General features: G+C 38.3%; 1 protein-coding gene across 5 annotated transcripts in view; it reads left to right on the forward strand.

Moving 5' to 3' along the window:
* Nucleotides 1-20,215, forward strand: part of f13a1.S (coagulation factor XIII, A1 polypeptide S homeolog) — a 121,106-nt gene extending 100,891 nt beyond the window's left edge. For all 5 annotated transcript variants that reach the window (XM_041567674.1, XM_041567675.1, XM_041567676.1 and 2 more), the window contains 7 exons: nt 576-679; nt 2,002-2,090; nt 2,836-2,989; nt 10,842-11,129; nt 13,163-13,323; nt 15,344-15,480; nt 19,735-20,215. In XM_041567674.1, coding sequence (XP_041423608.1) covers nt 576-679; nt 2,002-2,090; nt 2,836-2,989; nt 10,842-11,129; nt 13,163-13,323; nt 15,344-15,480; nt 19,735-19,885 — 1,084 coding nt within the window. In that variant the 3' untranslated portion in view covers nt 19,886-20,215. The remainder of the gene's footprint in view (nt 1-575; nt 680-2,001; nt 2,091-2,835; nt 2,990-10,841; nt 11,130-13,162; nt 13,324-15,343; nt 15,481-19,734) is intronic.
* Nucleotides 20,216-20,453: the final 238 nt, after the last annotated feature.

The following is a 20,453-nucleotide window of genomic DNA, read 5'->3' on the forward strand; positions in this document are numbered from 1 at the left end:
GAGTTTAACAATTCTTTTTTTTTACTGACATTTTTATTGCTGCTAAAATTTTACAGACCAGGAATGCATAAGTGGTACTTGAATTAAATCAGTTTCTTCACACTTGACAGAGTGCAGACAATTTAAAAAGCAAAATTATCCAGATGCTTGTAATCGAATATTGTATGCAGCTGATGCATTTTGAATAAAGTATAAAGACATCATGGAGACTCACACCAGAAATAAATGCATGCTACACTTCTCACTTATTTCCTTCATCTTTTCATAACTGTTTTGCCACCAGCCTTATCCCTGTGTAATCTCAAATTATATATGTATTCCAGATGTACGTTTTACTTCCCTGAACCCTAACGCAAACACAAATGGAATCTACCAAATACATATAATATTTTAAATTGCAGATTTGCAAAAACACAGTACCTATTCTTGGGCGGATATACACTTAAGGAGAGGGGATAAAAAGGTGGGCATGTGTCCATAAAATAATCTAGTATGGTATGAGTTTATCTGAGGATGGTATCCATAAAACACAGACCAATTCTGAGCAAGATATGAATTATGTTGAAATTTTACAGGAATTATCATTGCTGGAATGAGGCTTGGATGACTCGACCTGATCTTCCTGTTGGCTTTGGAGGATGGCAAGCTGTAGATGCTACACCACAGGAAAACAGTGATGGTAAACTATTACAGATTCATTTTAAGTGCATTCAATCTGATTTTTTTATTTGTATAGTATAAGTATATATAATTCAATAATATTAATCCTAATTTCATTGGACTTGCTTTAGATTAAGATAAATCAACTCCCATAGGTTATTAAGCATTCAATGCTTTTACAAACAGCAAAATGGCATAGATATTCTGTATGAATTTGGACCAAAGGCACGCATAAGGGTATCTTGGTGGAGGTGGGTGAAAGCTGGTGTTCTTCTCATGTCTAGATCTGCTGATACCCTGTGTACTTGGCAAGATGGGGCCTTATCAGGTGACATACACACATGTACAGTTTGGCCACATTTCCAGTGATCTGGTCCAAATGCATTAAAACGAGTCAAGGTTGCCATACATAAATCTGCTGATTTGGTTTGGTCACCAAGGAGTAGATCTTTGCAACTGCCAAAAGGGGGGGGGCACAGGCCCCTAGGTTTGCTATATGGTAGCCCCTCACAAGCCAAGTAAATTTTATACCGTTAGGCAAGCAGAGGGCAGGCAAGCAACAGACAGGGAGGGAAAGGGTGTAAACGAGATGGAAGGCACTGTGACTGTGCATGCTGGGCCCTCCAGAAATTTTTATGTGAGGGGGCATGGACAGTTACGTCATAGATTTTTGCCCATTTGGCTACTCGTGTTTAGGGCTGAATTAGCCCTTATGCCAAAGGTTAGATCCTAAAGCCAGCCTACATAGACTGGCTTTTCAAGCCTTCCCGACAGATATCTGGCCAATGGATAAAGTAGTTTTGATACCTAGGAGCAAACTAACCGTTCTAGATAATTTCTTCCATGAAGGTACACCTGTACAAAATCCAAACAACGTGATTCCCAGAACATTACTTATTTTACACCTTTTATACATTAACTTATAGACACCGGAGAAAAGAAAAAGTTCACTATTCAATAACACTTTCTATTAGGCTTGCTCAAAACTATGAAAGAAGTGCTAGAGGAAAGACGTGCTAGATAAAGTGCTGGATTCTAATGGGAGATTCAGTCAGGCATAAATCTTTTTCTGAAGATGTACCTAACAGCAGCAGGGGCAAGGTGCATTGTGAACAAGACAATCTGCACTTTTTTTTTTCAACATTGCATCCTGTCCCATTTTAGTAAACAAGCCCTTTATAGTTAATGCTTTGATACACAACAGTTATTCCATACAAGTGTTTCTTTGTTATTGCTTTCTGACTCTTATCAGCAACCTTAGACCTACAGGGTTAAGATTTTTTTTTTATATTCTGTAACACCTGTGCTTTTACAATGATTAATTTCCCCCCTTTTCTATAGGTATGTTCCGATGTGGGCCTGCATCCGTTCAAGCCATTAAGCATGGTCATGCCTGCTTCCAGTTTGACACACCGTTTATTTTTAGTGAGGTATGTTGTTTCTCTATAATCAGAGGCAGGACATTGATTGCTGATGATCAACTACATGGCTATTTATCATGTCCCTATGCCTAAGCGGGGAAGTGATCGATCTCAACTCTTACTACAATGAGAAACTTTTTGGATTAAGACATTGGGTACACTTTCACTGATGGGCTTGAATGAATACTGTTCGTTTAGCTGTTTCTTGGAGCTGTGCTAGATTAATCCGATTAATCATTTCTTTCGATTTTTGGGTAGTATATTTGCCCTTTAATATTTTGTTGTTTTAGTAGGACACTTCTCCTTTAATGTTTAAATCTGGTCACCTTTAGGACCATGATTTTTGATCGGTGTGGGCATGTTAATGATGTCACTAATGGGGTGGGGTGATGACGTTTTTAAATTTGTTAATCTTACTGGGTTTACTTGCCATTACATCTTCAAAAAGATTTTAGACCATAACCGAAACGTCGATGTAGTAATTTGTTTAATAAATTAAGAAACAAGACCGGAGTGTGTGCTATATTCTATTGCTATATATATATATATATATATATATATATATAAATAGATAGATAGATAGATAGATATATATAGATATATATATTTATTTATTTCTTAAACAAATTACTACATATACATCGACTAGATATATATAGATATATAGATAGTTAAATATATATAGTAGCTACATATCTGGCATTTCATTAAAATATAGATATGGGTCAATAAATATATCATTATTTACTTACAGGTAAACAGTGACATTGTGTACTCTAGAGCAATGAAAGATGGATCCAAAGTTATTGAACATGTTGACAAAGCATACGTGGGACAAAAGATATTGACTAAACAAATTGGCGGAGATAGCCCCCAAGATATAACAGACCTATATAAGTTTTCTGAAGGTAAATGAATGTTAATGCATAATTGAGGAGTTTATAATTATATCTCCAATTGTCACCCTGATTGTATTAGTTGCTGCCATTGCAATTCTCTTTCTGTTGGTTGCTAATCTCCTAACTCCTGCCCTGGAATCCGTGCACTATCTAGGTCATTTAATGGTTTTATCCTAAAGAACTCCTGATGATCATGTCCATGTGTTATATTCCCTTTCAATTGAGATGATTGAGTAGAAAATGGACTTCATCCCTAGTGGAAGTTTATATTTACCGATTAAAAAATATGAGTAAACAATGCTGTATACATTTGTAGCTTTTCTTACTTACTTGAGCTCACTACATTCATAACAACTCCCTATCAGACAATCATTTCAAACTTCTTCTATTCAGGGTAAAGATGAATAATACTAATGTGATCACTTAGGGGCACATTTACTAAGGGTCGAATATCGAGGATTAATTAACCCTCGATATTCGACCATCGAAGGATTTACCGAAAATACTTCGATCGAAGGAAAAATCGTTCGTTCGAACAATTTGAAGGATTTTAATCCATCAATCAAAGGATTATCCTTCGATCAAAAAAAGCATAGAAAGTTTATGGGTAAGGTCCCCATAGGCTAACATTGATGCTCGGTAGGTTTAAAGTGCCGAAGTAGGTAGTCGAATTTTTTTTTTAAAGAGACAGTACTTCGACGATTTTTAGTTTGAATCGTTCAATTCGAAGTCATGGTCGAAGTACCCAAAAAAAAACTTTGAAATTTCTACGTTTTTTAACTTCAAATCCTTCACTCAAGCTTAGTAAATGTGCCCCTACTTATAAATTTATGCCATATGCACAGGATTTGTCTAGAAAGGGTCATTCCCTCTACACTCAGCTCTGTATGCTCTCCTCTCTCCTCCATCCATCTCCTTTATCTCCTCATCCTCATTTCACCTTTGCTCTTCTATATGTTAGCATGCCACCACTATGGCCTAGCCTAGACTGTTTTCTTTCTTGTGAGCTATTCTGTCCTCATTTGTCTTCTGCATCTGTGATGCCTGACACAGGGAAATTGGATGAATAAATATCTCTGTATAAGGGGGTCAAAATGTTGGTTTTGGTTTCTGCAATCAAACCAAATAGTGTGAATATCAACAATATAGAGGTAATTATGAGCATGAAGGCAGTGTGCAAAGTGTGCCTCCCATCCCCTAACTTGTGCATCATTCAGATCCAATTCTCCTTATATAAGTTTATGACCCTTATATGTTTCTTCTGGGATGGGGATGCTGAAATAAACCTTGCTCAGAAGAATAGGCCTTTTTATCCCCAGGAGGAACATGGGTATTGCTCCATATATACACACACTCCCACTGACCCCTCCTCCACATAAACTATATATGCACATATCTATACTAACTATAGATTTTACTATCACCAGGGTCGGACTGGGGGGCCTGGGGCACACCGAGACTGCTGACCAGGGTCCCCTCTGCCCCCCTCCTGTGACGCACCGTGCATGAAGGCGCAAATGCGCACACGTCGTCTCTAAGTGCACACGGCGCCACTCAGCATGCATGTGCACACGACGCTGCACGCCGCTGAAAATACTTTTATATTTAAAAAAAAAAAGAACCCGAGCATTGGGTGAGGGGGAGCTGCTGAATAAAAAGCTAAATAACTAAAAAACCTTCAATAATAAAAATGAAAACCAATTGCAAATTGTCTTAGAATATCACTCTCTACATCATACTAAAAGTTATCTCAGAGGTAAACAACCCCTTTAAAATATGCTGGTACCTGAAAATGTGATGCAAAGAAAGTTTGATAGCATTGTTCTTAAAACCAGAATATACAGACAAACCTGCGTGCACTGCATATTGGGTCTGCTGCATCTGTAATGCCGAACAAATTTAAAGAATTACCACTTTTTTTTATATTTGATTAGAGGAACATAAACTGAAAAATAAAAAAGTTTACACATATATATCCTCATTGCAAAATATATACAGGAATGGGATCTGTTATCTGGAAACTCGTTATCCAGAAATTATGGAAAATCAGTCTCCCATAGACTCCATTTTATCCAAACAATCCACATTTTTCTCAGTAACAATAACAAAGTACCTTGTACTTGGTTCAAACTAAGATATAATTCATCCTTATTGAAATCAGCCTATTGGGTTTATTTCATGTTTACATGATTTTCTAGTAGTCTTAAGGTATGAAGATCCATATTACAGAAAGAACCATTATCCGGACCCCAAGTCCCGAGCATTCTGGATAACAGGTACCATAAACACAGCTATTCAAGCTTAAGACAAGTCAATGTCTCTGCCACCTGCAGGTTAGAGGATAAATGTATCAAACAAAAATAACAACTGAAGAGTCGGATACAATGTTACATTTGCATCCTCCCTGTCTGCACTTCCAGTTAACCAGTTCAGGTGCCAGACTTACTATTTTGCTAAAACGTAACTTTTAATAGTGATGCTATAAAACCACGCTGCCAAATACAATAGACACACTACTTAAATTAACCCATAAATAGTGCTGGACCGTGTCCATAAAACCACACTTAATAAAACCAAGAAAAGGTGGAACAGCGGTATAGTTTAATAATTATAACCACATGTAATTATCATCATTAATTCCAAAATTAGTTAATTAATTAGGTGATGAAGGTATCGATCAGTAATTAATCCCTTTTCTAGATCCCCACACAGGGCTGCTGCCTTTCTCAGTTAGGAATCATTGGGGAGCTTTACTCTCACAGTTCGCTTTACCCTAAATCGGTTAGCAAATAGTAGGACTAAGCAAATATCAAGAGTCTAAACACATTTTAAATGCCAAAGTGAATGATCAACACCTCCCTTCCATTCGTCCCTGGTATTTTCTACCTGACTACGTATGAATCGAGTGGGAGCTGTTCAACTATGCCACCTAACCCATTTCACTGATACCACGGCTTCTTCTGGGGCATAAGTGAGCCTCACTGTGAAGCCTTTTGGGTCTATTTAATGTTTACATGATTTTCTAGTAGGCTTAAGGTATAAAGATCCATATTACAGAAAGATCCATTATCCAGAAAACCCCAAGTCCTGAGCTTTCTTGATAACAGGTACCATACCTGTACCCTATTACAGGGTCGGACTGGCCCGGCGACACCGTGAAAAAACCCAGTAGGCTCTTTCTCTTTTGGGCCTCGCCGGCCCAGATACACTCCTGCACTTCCTCGGTGGGCCCTGGGCTCCCAAGTCCGACGCTGCCCTATTATACACATTGTGCATAGTTCATAGACATTGTTTTAATAAATATATGTATTAAGGTGGCCTTGGACGTTGAGTTCCTCTCGTTTAGGGATGTCGCCAAACGAGCGGATCGCTCCCCGATATGCCCACATTGAAGTCGGTGCTATCGGGCTGATCCGATCGTGGGCCTTAGGGCCCAACGATCGGATCATAATGGATCCGATACAGGCGGTCAGATCGTGGGACCGCATAGATGCACAGATGCAGCCACGATCCACCGGGACTTTTTAACCTGCCCGATGTCCCAATGTCAGAAGTTAATGGAAACTTTAGCTGATTTGTATATTGTACTTAAACATAAATAGTTGACATTTTTAAGATAGGGGTGCACTGTTCATTAATCCATTAACTGGCCAGCTATTAAAGGTTTATGACATAAGGATGTTAAAAGGGTTTAATACCTTCATGTTAAAGTAATACACAGTCAAATCAGCCAATCAGTAAAGCTATGGAGGAAATTAACAAATGCTCAATAACCCTATTAGACACTGTGGTGCTGATTCAGTAGTTTTTAATGGACCTTACATCGTCAGATTAATATTTAATTACAAATAAACCCAGCATTTTAGTAAAGAGACTGCTGCACTCTGAAAATCCCTCTGTGCAAGCTTGTCTAAACATATCTGTACACTAATTACCGAAAAAATAAACATGTGATTTGGCGCAATGGAGTTATTGATGCACATCACAACTTCCCTTATATTTATTTTACATTTGAAATATATATACAGTTAGATATTTGAATATATATATATATATATATATATATATATATATATATATATATATTATTTTTATTTGTTTTTTTTCTGCAAAGGGGAAATATAAAATTGGAAAGTCTGCAAAATGAAAGCATGCCAGTGATCACTATTAGGGCTTTTCAATATTTAATGGGAGGGCTGTTTGCCATGCAATACCTTTGAGATTTGTAGTGTGAGTAGTATACGGTTGCCTAGTTACTTGCTCCCATGACGATGGCTCAGAAGAAAGGTTGTAGAATGCTTTCCTGTTTTATGTTATGGCTCAACTTGCTTAGATTTGCGAAAAAAATATCAAACTGAATCCAGGCTCATAATTGCATCTCTTAAATCCCATTTTTTATTATTGAAAAGGTTTCTGGTCACAGAGAAAAATATTTAGTGGAAATAAAAGAATACGTGTGGCAGATTTACAAATTTTTACAAAAGAACAGATGGATATATTTAATCATTTAGGGAACTTTGTGCAGTTATTTACAATGCTTTTGAAAATCACTGGTACACCTATCATTAATAATGCTGCAAAATGAATACATTCATCAAGGTGGTCATTAATGCATTATCAGCGCAGTGGAAAAAGTGCTTTTTAGGATTCAATTGTCATGTTTATTGACAATGGAGCATAATTCCAGAGAAATAGAGGTTGCAAACGGACAAACTCTCCAATACAATAGGAGGAATGCAGTAAAATAAGAGCACATAGCGTATTTTTCAATGCAGAACTTCAATTGCGCTGAAAAAGTCTGGATGGCATCACAAAATATTGTGTGTGCCTGGTTATTTAGACACAAGTTTGTAATGCAGTCGCAGAGCACTGTGGGAACCTTGAAGCTACTGCCACCTTTGGGTACTAACACTGGTTGTCCTGCAATTATCTTCCCCCGAATGCTTACAAGCATAACAGTCGCTTCAGCTTTCCGAAGTTGCCCGAATTTGCCTTGTGGGACAACGTTTGTCATTGCTTACAGATGCAGCTGTAGCCAAGGTTTGTTCAAAAGAGATACCAAAGCTGTGACTTTATAGGTTTTGACCTGTTTTATTCAGTTTGCTCATTCAGTTAAATAAACAGCAAACAATACATCGAGGTAATGAGAGATACATGCTGCACCACTAAGGCCAAGGGCACACACATGTTCCCACCACTTCTCTCTGCCTAATAAATATTATTGAGGCGGGGAAAAGCGAATGCACTGAAATCATCGCTTCCTGTTTTTGTATATAAAGGTACATAGGCGGAGAGAAACAAAGGGAACGGGTGTGTGCCCTTGCCCTAGAGATGTACAATGATAACGTTTATGTATTTTATTTCAGTAAAGACTAATTTTCCATTTGTCACACATTTGTCTTCCATGTGACAGAAAGCATTAGAATGGCAGGATTTTATACAGCTTAATTCTATATATAGTGGGTATGATACATAGCCCTCTAAATAGAAAAATAAATAAGCAGAACATCCTTGGTGTTGGTCTTGATGTTCAGAGCCCTTCCTTCTTCCATATATAAATATGTTCCATTCTTCATTTTTATGTTCCAGAAAATCCTTTAGACATAGGGGCAAATTCACAAACAGGTGAATTTTCACCAGCGACAGTTCGACATACCTCGCACAACTTCACCGGGTGCTATTTCGTTACCACTACACTAATTCACTAAAATTCAAAGTTGCGTCTCAGCAGCCAAACGCTGGTGAATTTTCGCCAGTGTTACTTCGGCTGGATGGAGCATTTCCTACACTCCATTTCCTCCACTCTTGCATTTGGTTAATTTGAATCAGGCGACTTTAATAGTAATGTTGGTGCAAATGTTTGAAGTGGCCACTTTTTAAAACAAATGTCCAGTCAGCCATGATAAGGACAGAAGAGATCCTCTAATGCCCGAGACATGAGCCCATCCTTATATATATGTGGCATGTCCCTCAAATTAGTTAAAAAAGTTTAAGTAATAGTTTGGACTTTTGAAGGCAATCCTGCTTTAAAAAAAGAAAATTCACCAGCGTTTTTTACAACTTTAATGCATTTCTAGCATACAGGATATGATGTCACTGACATAAGATTGAGGAAGATGTAGCTTCATTTTATCAGTTCACCTGGTCTGAGGTGGCGAAGTAACGAGGTAACGTTCAGTCAAATTTGTAATTTAGTGAATTTACGGAGTAATGACCGTTCGCCAGAGCGAAAAGTCGCCTGGCTATAGAGTGTGAAAGAATGCTAGCGAGGGTCTCGTTTGCGATGTCTCTGAGGATGGGATTTCTGCTAAACTTACGCTGGCGTCAGCCACTTTGCCCTTTAGTGAATTTGCCCCATACGTTCAGTCAAATTTGTAATTTAGTGAATTTACGGAGTAATGACCGTTCGCCAGAGCGAAAAGTCGCCTGGCTATAGAGTGTGAAAGAATGCTAGCGAGGGTCTCGTTTGCGATGTCTCTGAGGATGGGATTTCTGCTAAACTTACGCTGGCGTCAGCCACTTTGCCCTTTAGTGAATTTGCCCCATAGAGTTAACATACCTTTATTATTCTTCAAAGCAAGGAGGGAGCAAGATGAAGGGAAAGATTGTCAGTATCTCTGTCCCTTTTACTAACCCTAAATATCAGAGTTACTTTTATGTATTGTTCCCCAGACACTGTAAGATTACATGTGAACACAAAAGGGATTAAACACACCTCTTAATGTGGTCATAGATGCAAAGATCTGCTTGTTTGGCGACATCTAACGGGCATGGCTATATCAGGGGTAATCTGAACGATCAACCGTTTTGGCAAATGATCGGATTACGATGAGAGCGCAATGGGCTCCGGTGGGACGGTCGGGACAAAATCAAACCTGTCCGATCAACCAAACGACCGATCTCCGCCGGACGAAAAATGTCGGGACTCTCCACACACGGCCCAAAAATCGTACGAATCCTCGATTCGTACGATAGGATCTTTGTGTCTATGGCCAGCTTTAGTGCTCATTTAAAAAGCATTTGTATCCAAGGTCTGTGTGAGCTGTTGCTCAAGGTGCAAAGTGTTAATAAACCCTTATTTTAAGGTGGAAATTGTGGGGAGGACCAAATTGAATGTAGTGTTAGTACTAAATAATTTGGTGTCTGTAAAAAACAGAGCTAATCAACTGAAAACACATGCACATGCAACAAGATAATAAGGATAATAAGATAATAAGAACAATAAGGATGGCAAAAAGGTATGTGGAATATGCTCAGCTCAAAAATGTTTGCTTAATTTTTTATAGATACAACATGATACTTCTTTGTTTACAATTTCCTATTCATTGTGTGAATGGATTCTCTGAAACATGGGAAAAATGCCAAATATTGGTTGAATTTTTAGAAGAGAAAATGGCTTTTACAGTATAATGAGCATAATACAAAATGCTAAATTTTATGTATTTGTTTGTTCATCACAACTGAATAAAAAGTTGATTTTGGGTAAGGCCACACTGGGCGTTTTGGGGAGATTAGGTCGCCTGGCGACTAATCACCTCATCTTTGCGGAGACCAATCTCCCCAAACGCCTTCCCTCGCTCTGTGCCAGCTAAAATAAAAAAAAAAACTCCGGTGCTGATCACACGCGGCGATTCGTTTTCCTAAGTCGCCCCAAAGTTTCCTCGTGAGACAACTTCGTAAAATGAATTGCTGCGTTTGATTAGCGCCGGCGTTTTTTTCATTTTAGGCGGCGCAGAGAGAGGGAAGGTGTTTGGGGAGATTGGTCGCCGCAAAGATGAGGCGATTAGTTGCCAGGCAACCAAATCTCCCCAAAATGCCCAGTGTGGCCTTACCCTTAAAGGCAGAGCATTTTGTTTTGCAGGGACAGAGGAGGAGAGGCTGGCTCTGGAGGCTGCCCTGATGTATGGAGTCAAAAAGGAAATTAGAGATGAGGATCAGCAACAGTCTGCTCCAGACACAGATATGGACTTTCATGCAGATAATGCAGTATTTGGCAGTGACTTCAAAGTCACTTTAACTTTCAAGAACTGGAGCGCCAATCTTTATACAGTATCTGCTTTTCTCACTGGACATGTGGTCTTCTATACCGGGGTCCTGAAGTCTGAGTTCCAGAACAAGAATCTAAAAGTGACATTGGAACCTTCATCCTGTAAGAATTTAATAGAAGTCTGTATTATGTAAACACAAAAATGTTATGCATAGCTGCAGTTATATACATAGACTATAGCACACAATTAGAATACAGCCCTACTAAATATGATTAAGATGGCAGAAAAGATAAGATGTCATTAAAATGGATGCTATTTTTAAAATGATAATAAGGGTAAATATAGCTTACATTGCTCACAGTACTGTCTTGTATACATATTCCATTATATGAGCGAAATCTGCCACATTACATGCTTGCCTAATAATTAGCACACCCCAAATGTAACTGCGGAATAACATAGCATAACATACATGTAGCACAGGTAGGCACAATAGAATTTTCATTTCATGACACCTTGTGCATAGGTGCAAGATTGCTATACTGATTCTGCAAATAAGCATTTTGTAATTTGGTAACATTTTACATACCAGCTTGTTGCGATTGATAATTCACTGGAAATATTAAGCTGTGCAAATAGGCACGCAAACATTTTGCATGTTCTTTGCCAATGTTTGCAGGGTGAATCCCAAGAACTTGTGCTTCAAGGATGTGAGCCTGGCAAGCATTTCAAGAATTAAAGAAACAAATATGTTAACTAGGGCAGGTGATGATCTCCCTGACAATTAACAAGGTCTATGTAGCTAGTTTGTGGTTGTATCAGCCACAACTTTAAGCCTCCCTGGGGTTTTGGACTATAGTGTCTAATACTACAATGGCCTTCATTAAAAACTGCTACAAGTAGAAGGGGTTTGTCATTCTGCTAACTGCTCAAGCTTCCAAAGTATATACAAAGGTGTCTATTAACTAAGGTGATAAACAGTAGTGATGGGCGAATCTGAGCTGTTTTGCTTTGCTGAAGATTAGTGTAACGGTGAAAAGAATTTGCCGAGTGCATTGAAGTCTATTGGCAACACGTTTTTTTGATGCACAGCAATTTTTTTCAGCCATTGGAGTATGTGGGTGTCTTTTTCACAAGCGAAACCTTCATTCATCACTAATTATTAATTTACGTTAAGACTGGTACTTGTAAACCTTCCATTGCCCACAAAGTGAAGAACTGTCCCAGATGGAACCTGTACCAGATAATGATCTGTACCATAAAAAATGTAAGAACAAATCTGGAATTGCGAATATTCTGGAGCAGATGTATATTAACGCCTAGGGGCACATTTACTTAGCTCGAGTGAAGGAATAGAATAAAAAATACTTTGAATTTCAAAGTATTTTTTTGGCTACTTCGACCATCGAATTGGCTACTTCGACTACGACTTGGACTTCGAATCGAACGATTCGAACTAAAAATCGTTCGACTATTCGACCATTCGATAGTCGAAGAACTGTCTCTACTGTTAACGCTACTTATCTCAAGACAAATTTGTCTTATCACGCTTTAGTAAATGCACAAGCTGCGTTAATTTTTCCGCAAGAATTTTTGTAGCGATAATGGGCTCTCTGACAATTTTTACAAGCTTTAGTAAACTGATGCCAAAGAGACTAAAACACAGACTTGTGCACATTTGTGTTTTAGTTTTGTTTAACCTTTTATAAATAGTACACATATTATGACAATAACAATTTGGTACAGTGCTTGCTCAAAATCCATTTTGTTAAATCTGATTTTCAGTTTTTGGTTTATGTGCTCACACCAATATAACCCATGTTTCTCCTTGCTGAATTTGACCAGGCCTTTTAGATTTACTTATGTTAAGGGAAATCACAGAAGAGCCAAAGAAAATATGTAGTAAAATATTTGTAGTGTTTCCAGCATGGTTTTCAAGTGATTTACATGAATGTCTATTCATTAGCTGGAGATTTTGTGTCTGAAGGTTAGGAAATGCTACGGCTACAGGAGAGGGAAAAAGAAATTCAGCACAGTAATCTGCAGTTGAGTATTGAGTGCAGAGAAGTAGAATTTGCGTGAATTTTCATTTAGATTTGAAAAACAAATACAAGTAGGCATGCACAATTCGTAATGCTTGGTAACAGACCACCACTTGAATATGTAAATTGGGTTTTCTGTCTTTTTCCATTAGCTAAATCCGTGGAAGTTCTAATAAAAGCCCACGAGTACTTGAGCAAGCTTGTGGAACAGGCCTCCTTACATTTTTTTGTCACGGCTCGTATTAATGAATCAAAGAAGATAATGGCAAAACAGAAGATTGTGATTCTGAACGTTCCTGAGCTCCATATCAAGGTCAGTCGTAGCCTGAAAAGAACCCATGCTTTTTATGAGTCATGGACAACTTCAGTGCAAATAATCATTTGGAGGACCGCAATCTATTCCTCTTATAAAATCGGTAGCAGGTTTTCTGCAGAGAGAGGATAAAAGTGTTTGGGAAAGAGACTGTGCTTTTTTGAGCGAGACCATCTAACTGTACCAACCCACCAGAGTGGAATTAATGTAAATGGTATTTACTTTTTAATAAGTATCCTTCCGTGCAGCCAGAGTTAGGTTTAAAAGATAATTAACCCTTTTCTGAAATATATGTAGATGAACAGGAACTCAGAGGCACATAAAAGTTCCCAAGAGATGTAATAGAAAGGAGCCCGCTTTTAGCAGCGATATGATCTATGCGTATTTATGTAACATTAGGGTAGAGACACACATGTAGATTCAGGGAGATTGACGCCCGGTGACAAATCGTTTCTCATTCGGGCGACTTATCTCCTGCCTTCCCGCCGGCTAGAATCGAAATTGCTGGCGGGATGGCACTCGGAGTGCTTCATTTTTCGAAGATGATTGAAGTTTCCTCGTGAGGCAATTTCAGGTGACTTCATTAAACAAAGACCCCGCAGGGTCTGCTTCATCTGTAGTTACGCCCCTGCAAAAAAAAAACAACACATTTCTTTCTGTGAGCAGATATCACATTTGTGCATTTTGCTTATGATATGAAAAAGGAATGGTAGACTGTGTTAAATGATTCTTAATAAAAAAAGTAAATAGCCATTTCATTTAAAAGACATCTTGCACTGAGGTTACATGCAAAGCTACATGGTCTAGTGTGACTCTGATGCTGGACTTCAGGTGGGTAATGGCATATTGATCTCTGTGATTCTTCCCAAAAGAATTATGATGGTCAATTCCAGGCCATGGAAACAGTCATAAATAAACATAAATAAATTTTTTTTTTTTACTCTAATACATTTGAATGTACTCGCAATGCGAATGGGAGGTTGTTTATTAAAAACTCGATCGTCTAAAATTCAATCAAATAGGAATGACCCTAAAATTCGAATCACATTAGAATCGAGAAAACTTGAATGTCAGGAAGGCTATTAACATCTTCAGATGGTTCAACAGACCTCTGCCATTGACTTCTAGGTGAACTAGGTGTCGAAGTATTGAATTAGAGCTGTTTCCAGGAGGTGTAATAAATCTCACATTCAAATTCGAGTTGGTGGTTTTAAACTCGAAATTGTGAGTTTTGACCAAAAAAAAATAATTCGACAATTTGAATTCGAATTTACCATCCATACCTGCCATATCACTACTTCCTGCTTTTCAGCTCTCTTGGTTTTCACTGATTGGTTACTAGGAAGTAACCAATCAGTGACAAACTCGAGGGGGGCTGAGCTGAATGCTGAGGATCAATTGTCTCATGTGGCCCCCCTTAAAGTCACTGACTAACTCAGAGTTGCAAACCAGGAAGTTGTGTTCTGTTCTGTTATGTTAGACATCCAGTCAGTCCAGACTTTATATATTACATTTTTGCCTAACTAACTATATTAGAAACATTTTTTTATTTTGCAGAGCCTATCTATTTACCCAGTTTTTATTGTTTACACTGAACTGTTCCTTTAAACCTTTCCTGGCCCTAGCAACCAGATTGCTAAAATAACAAACTGGAGAGTTGCTAAATAAAAAGCTAAATAACTCAAAAACCACAAATAATAAAAAATAAAAAACAATTGCAAATAGTTTTTTTGGAGACAGAAGCGACACATGGGTTTTACCACCAGGGATTCACATTATTGCTGGTGGGAAAGATTTTACAGGAGAATAGTCATCTGCAGAAGTAGAGATTTATCATTGGCGAATATTCTCCTGGTGTGCCATTGCCCTAATAAATACACCGCCACATATTGGGGGTGATACAAACTGCTACATTTTTCCCAACATGATATCATTACTATCTCTCTTTTGGTGTATGTTTCAACAACAGGACCATTTTAATATAAATAGTTTTTCTCCTTTATTTTATGTGAATGTATAGGTTATTGGAGAGAAGATGGTTGGTAGTGAAATGAATATTCTGGTCGAGTTCACAAATCCATTAAAAAAGGCACTTCAAAATGTTGCTTTGCGTCTTGGAGGACCTGGACTTATGAGGACAAGAACTAAAGTTTTTGGGTAAGCCAAAGTTTACGTATATCTAAAAAAATGCATTAGACCGTCATTAATTTATGACCTTAAAACAAAATTAAAGAGAATATTATGCTGGAATATTTCTTAATATATAATATGATGTTACACGAAGAATAATTTGATTTACTGTTGTTTTTTACAACTGATTTGATTTACCATTGTTTTTTACAACTGTACAAGTTGCCTGTAAATACATTATTTTCATCTTTCTGCCTCTGTATTTAGCTGCAAGTGTTTGGCAGGCAGCAGGCTGTATGGTTTCCATCCTAGACATGGGGCTTTGGGTGCTTATATGGAAATATGGCTCTGCGTATCTGCAACTTAGTTATGAACTATTTTTGAGGCCTGACTAAATGTTAGATCACTTTACCTAAAAAGTCTGAAATTATCTCCACTGCAATTCCCACCTGCCCACCAGGGCCGCCATTAGAAATCACGGGGCCCTTACAACAAAATTTTCCGGGGCCCCCGCCCCAGGTACCGCGCACTCCATATCACAGTTAAAAGACCACACAGACATCAGCGCTAAAAAAGTAACCCCCCCACAAGTTATAAAAAGCTATTGATGGTCAGGGCCCCCTTCTAAGTTAAATTGGGTCCACCTAAAAAAATTTTTTTAAAAAAAACATTAGTGCCAGGGCCCCCCTTACAAGTTAAAAAAAATTGGGGCCCCAAATTTTTTTTAAAAAAAAACATTTGGTGCCAGGGCCCCTCTTGCAAATAAAAAAAAAATTGGGGCCCCAAAAGTATTTTTTATAAAAACATTGGTGGCAGGGGTCTATAGAATATTAAAATAATAAATTGGTGGCCAGGGGATTAAAAAAAACAAAACAAAAAAAAAAACACAAATTGGTGCTCAGTAGAATTAAACTCATGGCTTCAGGACTTCAACTTTGCCTCCCTTTGTGACTTTGGGACTTTTGCCCACTTCAGGATTTCAATTTCGGCTGTTTTCATGACTTTGGGTCCTCTCGCCGCATCGGACTTTGGCTTTGGCTATTTTCGTAGCTTCGGGTCTTTTTGCCGCTTCGGCACTTCCGCATTTCGGCTGTTCGGGACTTCAAAAATGGACACAGGCTTTGGTGCTCGCAAGGGGGGCACGGCTCTTTCAATACTGCAGCACTGCCAGGCCCCCCTTCATGCCCGGGCCCAGTGTCGGACTGGGACATCAGGGGCCCACTCAAAAACCTTAGACTAGGGGCCCACCAAAAAAACAACCTCTAGTCTCTTTTCTTTAAATACTATAATCTATTATTCCATCTATTTAGCCTCTTTGTTCACATAGTTTCATGGAATGGCCATGAAATAGGCTAAATGTTTAGCAGCATGAGGGCCCACTGACACCTGGGCCCACCGGGAGTTTTCCTGGTATCCCTGTGGGCCAGTCCGACACTGCCCGGGCCCGGGACACTTGTCCCCCCTGTCCCCCCCTGATGGCGGCCCTGCTGCCCACCCACTCTCTGCCAGCGTCCACCCACTTCCCGTCCTGTGTCTGCCCACTCCCTGCCCCTTGTCCACCCACTCCCCATCTCATGCCCACCCACTCCCATCCCTTCCCTGCCCAGAGTTAAGAGAGTGGCTGTGGAGGGGGGTGTTCTATGTAACTACAGAGGAAGCAGACCCCGCAGTCCAGGCTTCCCCTATAGTAATGCCACTGTTCTAAATACAAATGATTTTGTATAATTATTCCACAGACTAGTCAATTCAGACAGATAATTTATTTGCACACTGTTGGAAAGATTATTGAAACTAGTCAGTGAACTGCTGTAATACCCACAGTTACTCCTTACTGATTCAAAATTCATTCATTGATTCCATAGTTCAAGGACTGTGTCAAAGTTCTGTTGTCTGGTAAAGATTTGGGACCTTTGTTTACAGAGGCAAAGGCTATCTGCACTTTATTTAAATAATAATCCCATTTGTATCTTCATATTCAGGATGAAAAACAACATATGCCGGATGACGGCTCAGCACATTATTTGGAATCATTCGTCACTTTGTTTTCTTTAACGCAGAAAGCATAATGCTATTTTTACACATGTAACATTTTCTTTTCTCTCTACATACAATAATATATACACTAATATCTCTCTCTCCTAAATAATTTTCACCATCATCAAATAGAATTTAGTAGCGCAGCAGAAATATAATATACAGTATATATTAGAAATAAACTTCTTTCTATTGGCAGCCCATAATAACAAACCCTAGGATGTGGGAAGAACTTCATGCAGAGCTTCAAATCCCGCAGCTATCAGTGGGGAGAGGGAGGACTATTGTACAGGGTCCGGGAATATCTGCATCTGAAGGGGGGCCTGGAAGTGTTGCAAAAGTTAATATGAAATTATCAATTTATGTTCAGCAAAAACTGCCCTGATTTGCCTGAAAACTTAATGTAACTTACAATGCAGAGATGATTAACAGGAACAGCCAGGGGCAAATTCCACTAAATTTAAGAATTTAAAAAAAAAAACTTACTCCACAGCCCCCAGTAAACTGACTGACATATCAGCACATTAATTAATTAATTTAATAATTAATTTGTTTATATGAACAGCTTAATATAGAGTACCACCAGCTGTTTATAATGGGATCTATCTACTGAATTATATGCGCTGTTACCTACATGAAGTATTCAGTAGTGGAATGACTAGTTATTGGGCCCCACAGCAACATCATTGGGATGGGCCCCCTAGACAATGTAACGTTCTCATTAACAGGAAACTTGAACAGTTCTGGGTACACTCACAGGCACAGGGAACCACTGTGGATTCCAGTGTGCACTGACACCCTTTTGGGGCCCGGGCTTTCTGCTGCGGAAACCAACAAGGAATAAGTGTGTAAACAAGGTAGCGGCAAGGATTAGACAAGACGTGGTCGAGGCAGGCAGCAGGAATCAAAGTCAATAATCAGGGTGGAGTCAAAACCAGGGATTCAAAACACAGAAGAAACGCTTAGGCAGGATCTAAAAAACAGAAGCCAGCTTGGGCACTTTCAAAACTGAAAATGAGCCTTTTAAAAGGATCTTGGTGCCAAAATTAAAAAAAAATGCACCAAAAGATGATGTCATGATGCTCGGCATCAAGACGCGAGTGTCCTGACGCTCAGTGTCCAATGGCAGCACAGTGACGCTGGCGTCAGTACAAGGCGCATGACATCAGCGCTGAGTACTTTTCTAAATACATTAAAATGGCAAAAATCAATCCTTTTCTTTTGATTAATATCCAAGTCTCATCATTTGCCACAGGATTTTGACTGTGTTGGAGAGAATGTGCAACACTTTTAACACTTGCAAAGGTACAAATGACCTATCCACATAACCTAAAGCATATATATATACCTAAAGCAATTATAATGACTGGTTTGCCATGAGTTGGCAATTAGTAAATGGGCGATTAACCAGCCTCATCAGACCACAAGCTAAGGTTTAATATTGGTTTTCATTAAAAGCCAGTTTGGAAAAAAAAAAACCTCGCCCATCTCTAAAATACATTGTATAAAATTAGGAGGGGTTAACTAATGGGAAAAATCTGGTTGTAATTATAATGTTAACATATATTGATCAACATAACTAAGGCATTCATATCTCCAAGCATCTAATTAATCTCCTTAGGCTCAGAAGTAACCCTGAGTCCTTCAGTTATTGTTCTGACTTATTGTCCATGTTTGCATGTTTCATACCCTATCTGGTTCTCTAAACACTACACAAACTGTCTTTTTACTTCCGAGACTCTTCTCCTAAACAACTGTGACACTGTATACTTACAGCAATAAGAAGGATGCCAAGTAATTATGTAGTGACAATGCAGCTCTCTTCATTTTCCATATTGTTGTGTAATTCCCCATGTGGCTTACCAAGGCCTGCTCACACCCACAGGCAACTTCTGTGCACCTAAAGCAACACTCATGGAAACCATTGCCACCTCCCGTATAAGCTGCTTTAACTGAAAAGGAGAAACACATTTTCTCTTAAGCCTCCATCAAAGTCTTGAAAAAAAATTGCAATATACAGTATATATATATACAATAATATTTACTTGTAAAATAACATGCAATATTAATTATATATTGCCTTAATACCAAATGCTTTATAAGATCTTTTTTGGGAGGGTATGTATTTCTGTGAGCTTTAGAGGCTCTAAAGACTTCAAATATTTGCAGTGGTTTTAATCAAAAATCCTGTAAAAGTACTTCTTTAACTGGGATGATTGTTTTATGTGTTTCCTTCATTTATTTCAGGAAAATTCCAATGAATTCATCACTGACTTGGGAACAGAAATGCATACCACAACGAGCAGGCCTGAGGAAATTAATTGCTACGTTAGATTGTGAGACAATACGACATGTTTATGGAGAGCTAGAGCTTGAGATCTTGGATAATCCACTGTGAATTTGTATTTGTAATGCAATAAGCAGACTTTGAATATATGAAATATACTATTAATACTTATACACAGTTTATATGCTTCTCTCCTCTAGCAGCAAATAAAAATGTCTCCTCTTCAGTGGATCATTAATATTGCTGTCTAACTGCTTTGTAAGGCTCTCACTTTGCGTTAATTAATGCATTTCCTTTTTTTTTAATGTTTCTTATAAAACCAAACAATCCTACTTATGATGTGCATGCATAAAGTAATTATACTCAAACTTTTTAATTGAAGTATTAAATTGTACACCAGCTTTTTAACTGAACTGTTAAATAAAGTATATTTGATTAGAATTATAAGTAATTTGTTCTTCTTTGAACAAGCTTCATCTTTGCTCAGTAGGTTTAGCTGTTAGGGATACCAGCAAATGTGCTTGTTGTGGTTAGGTGCTATTCTATAGGATACTTCTAGTTAACTAATTTAGGAAAACTAGTTTAGGAAACTAAACACAGGTAGAAGTGTTTATTATAAGGCAGTTGTCTGCATGGAAACATTTTTATACTGAAATTTATATAGTCAGTTGCATGATGG

Source organism: Xenopus laevis, chromosome 6S, assembly GCF_017654675.1.
Source record: "Xenopus laevis strain J_2021 chromosome 6S, Xenopus_laevis_v10.1, whole genome shotgun sequence".
Classification (NCBI taxonomy): Eukaryota; Metazoa; Chordata; class Amphibia; order Anura; family Pipidae; genus Xenopus; species Xenopus laevis.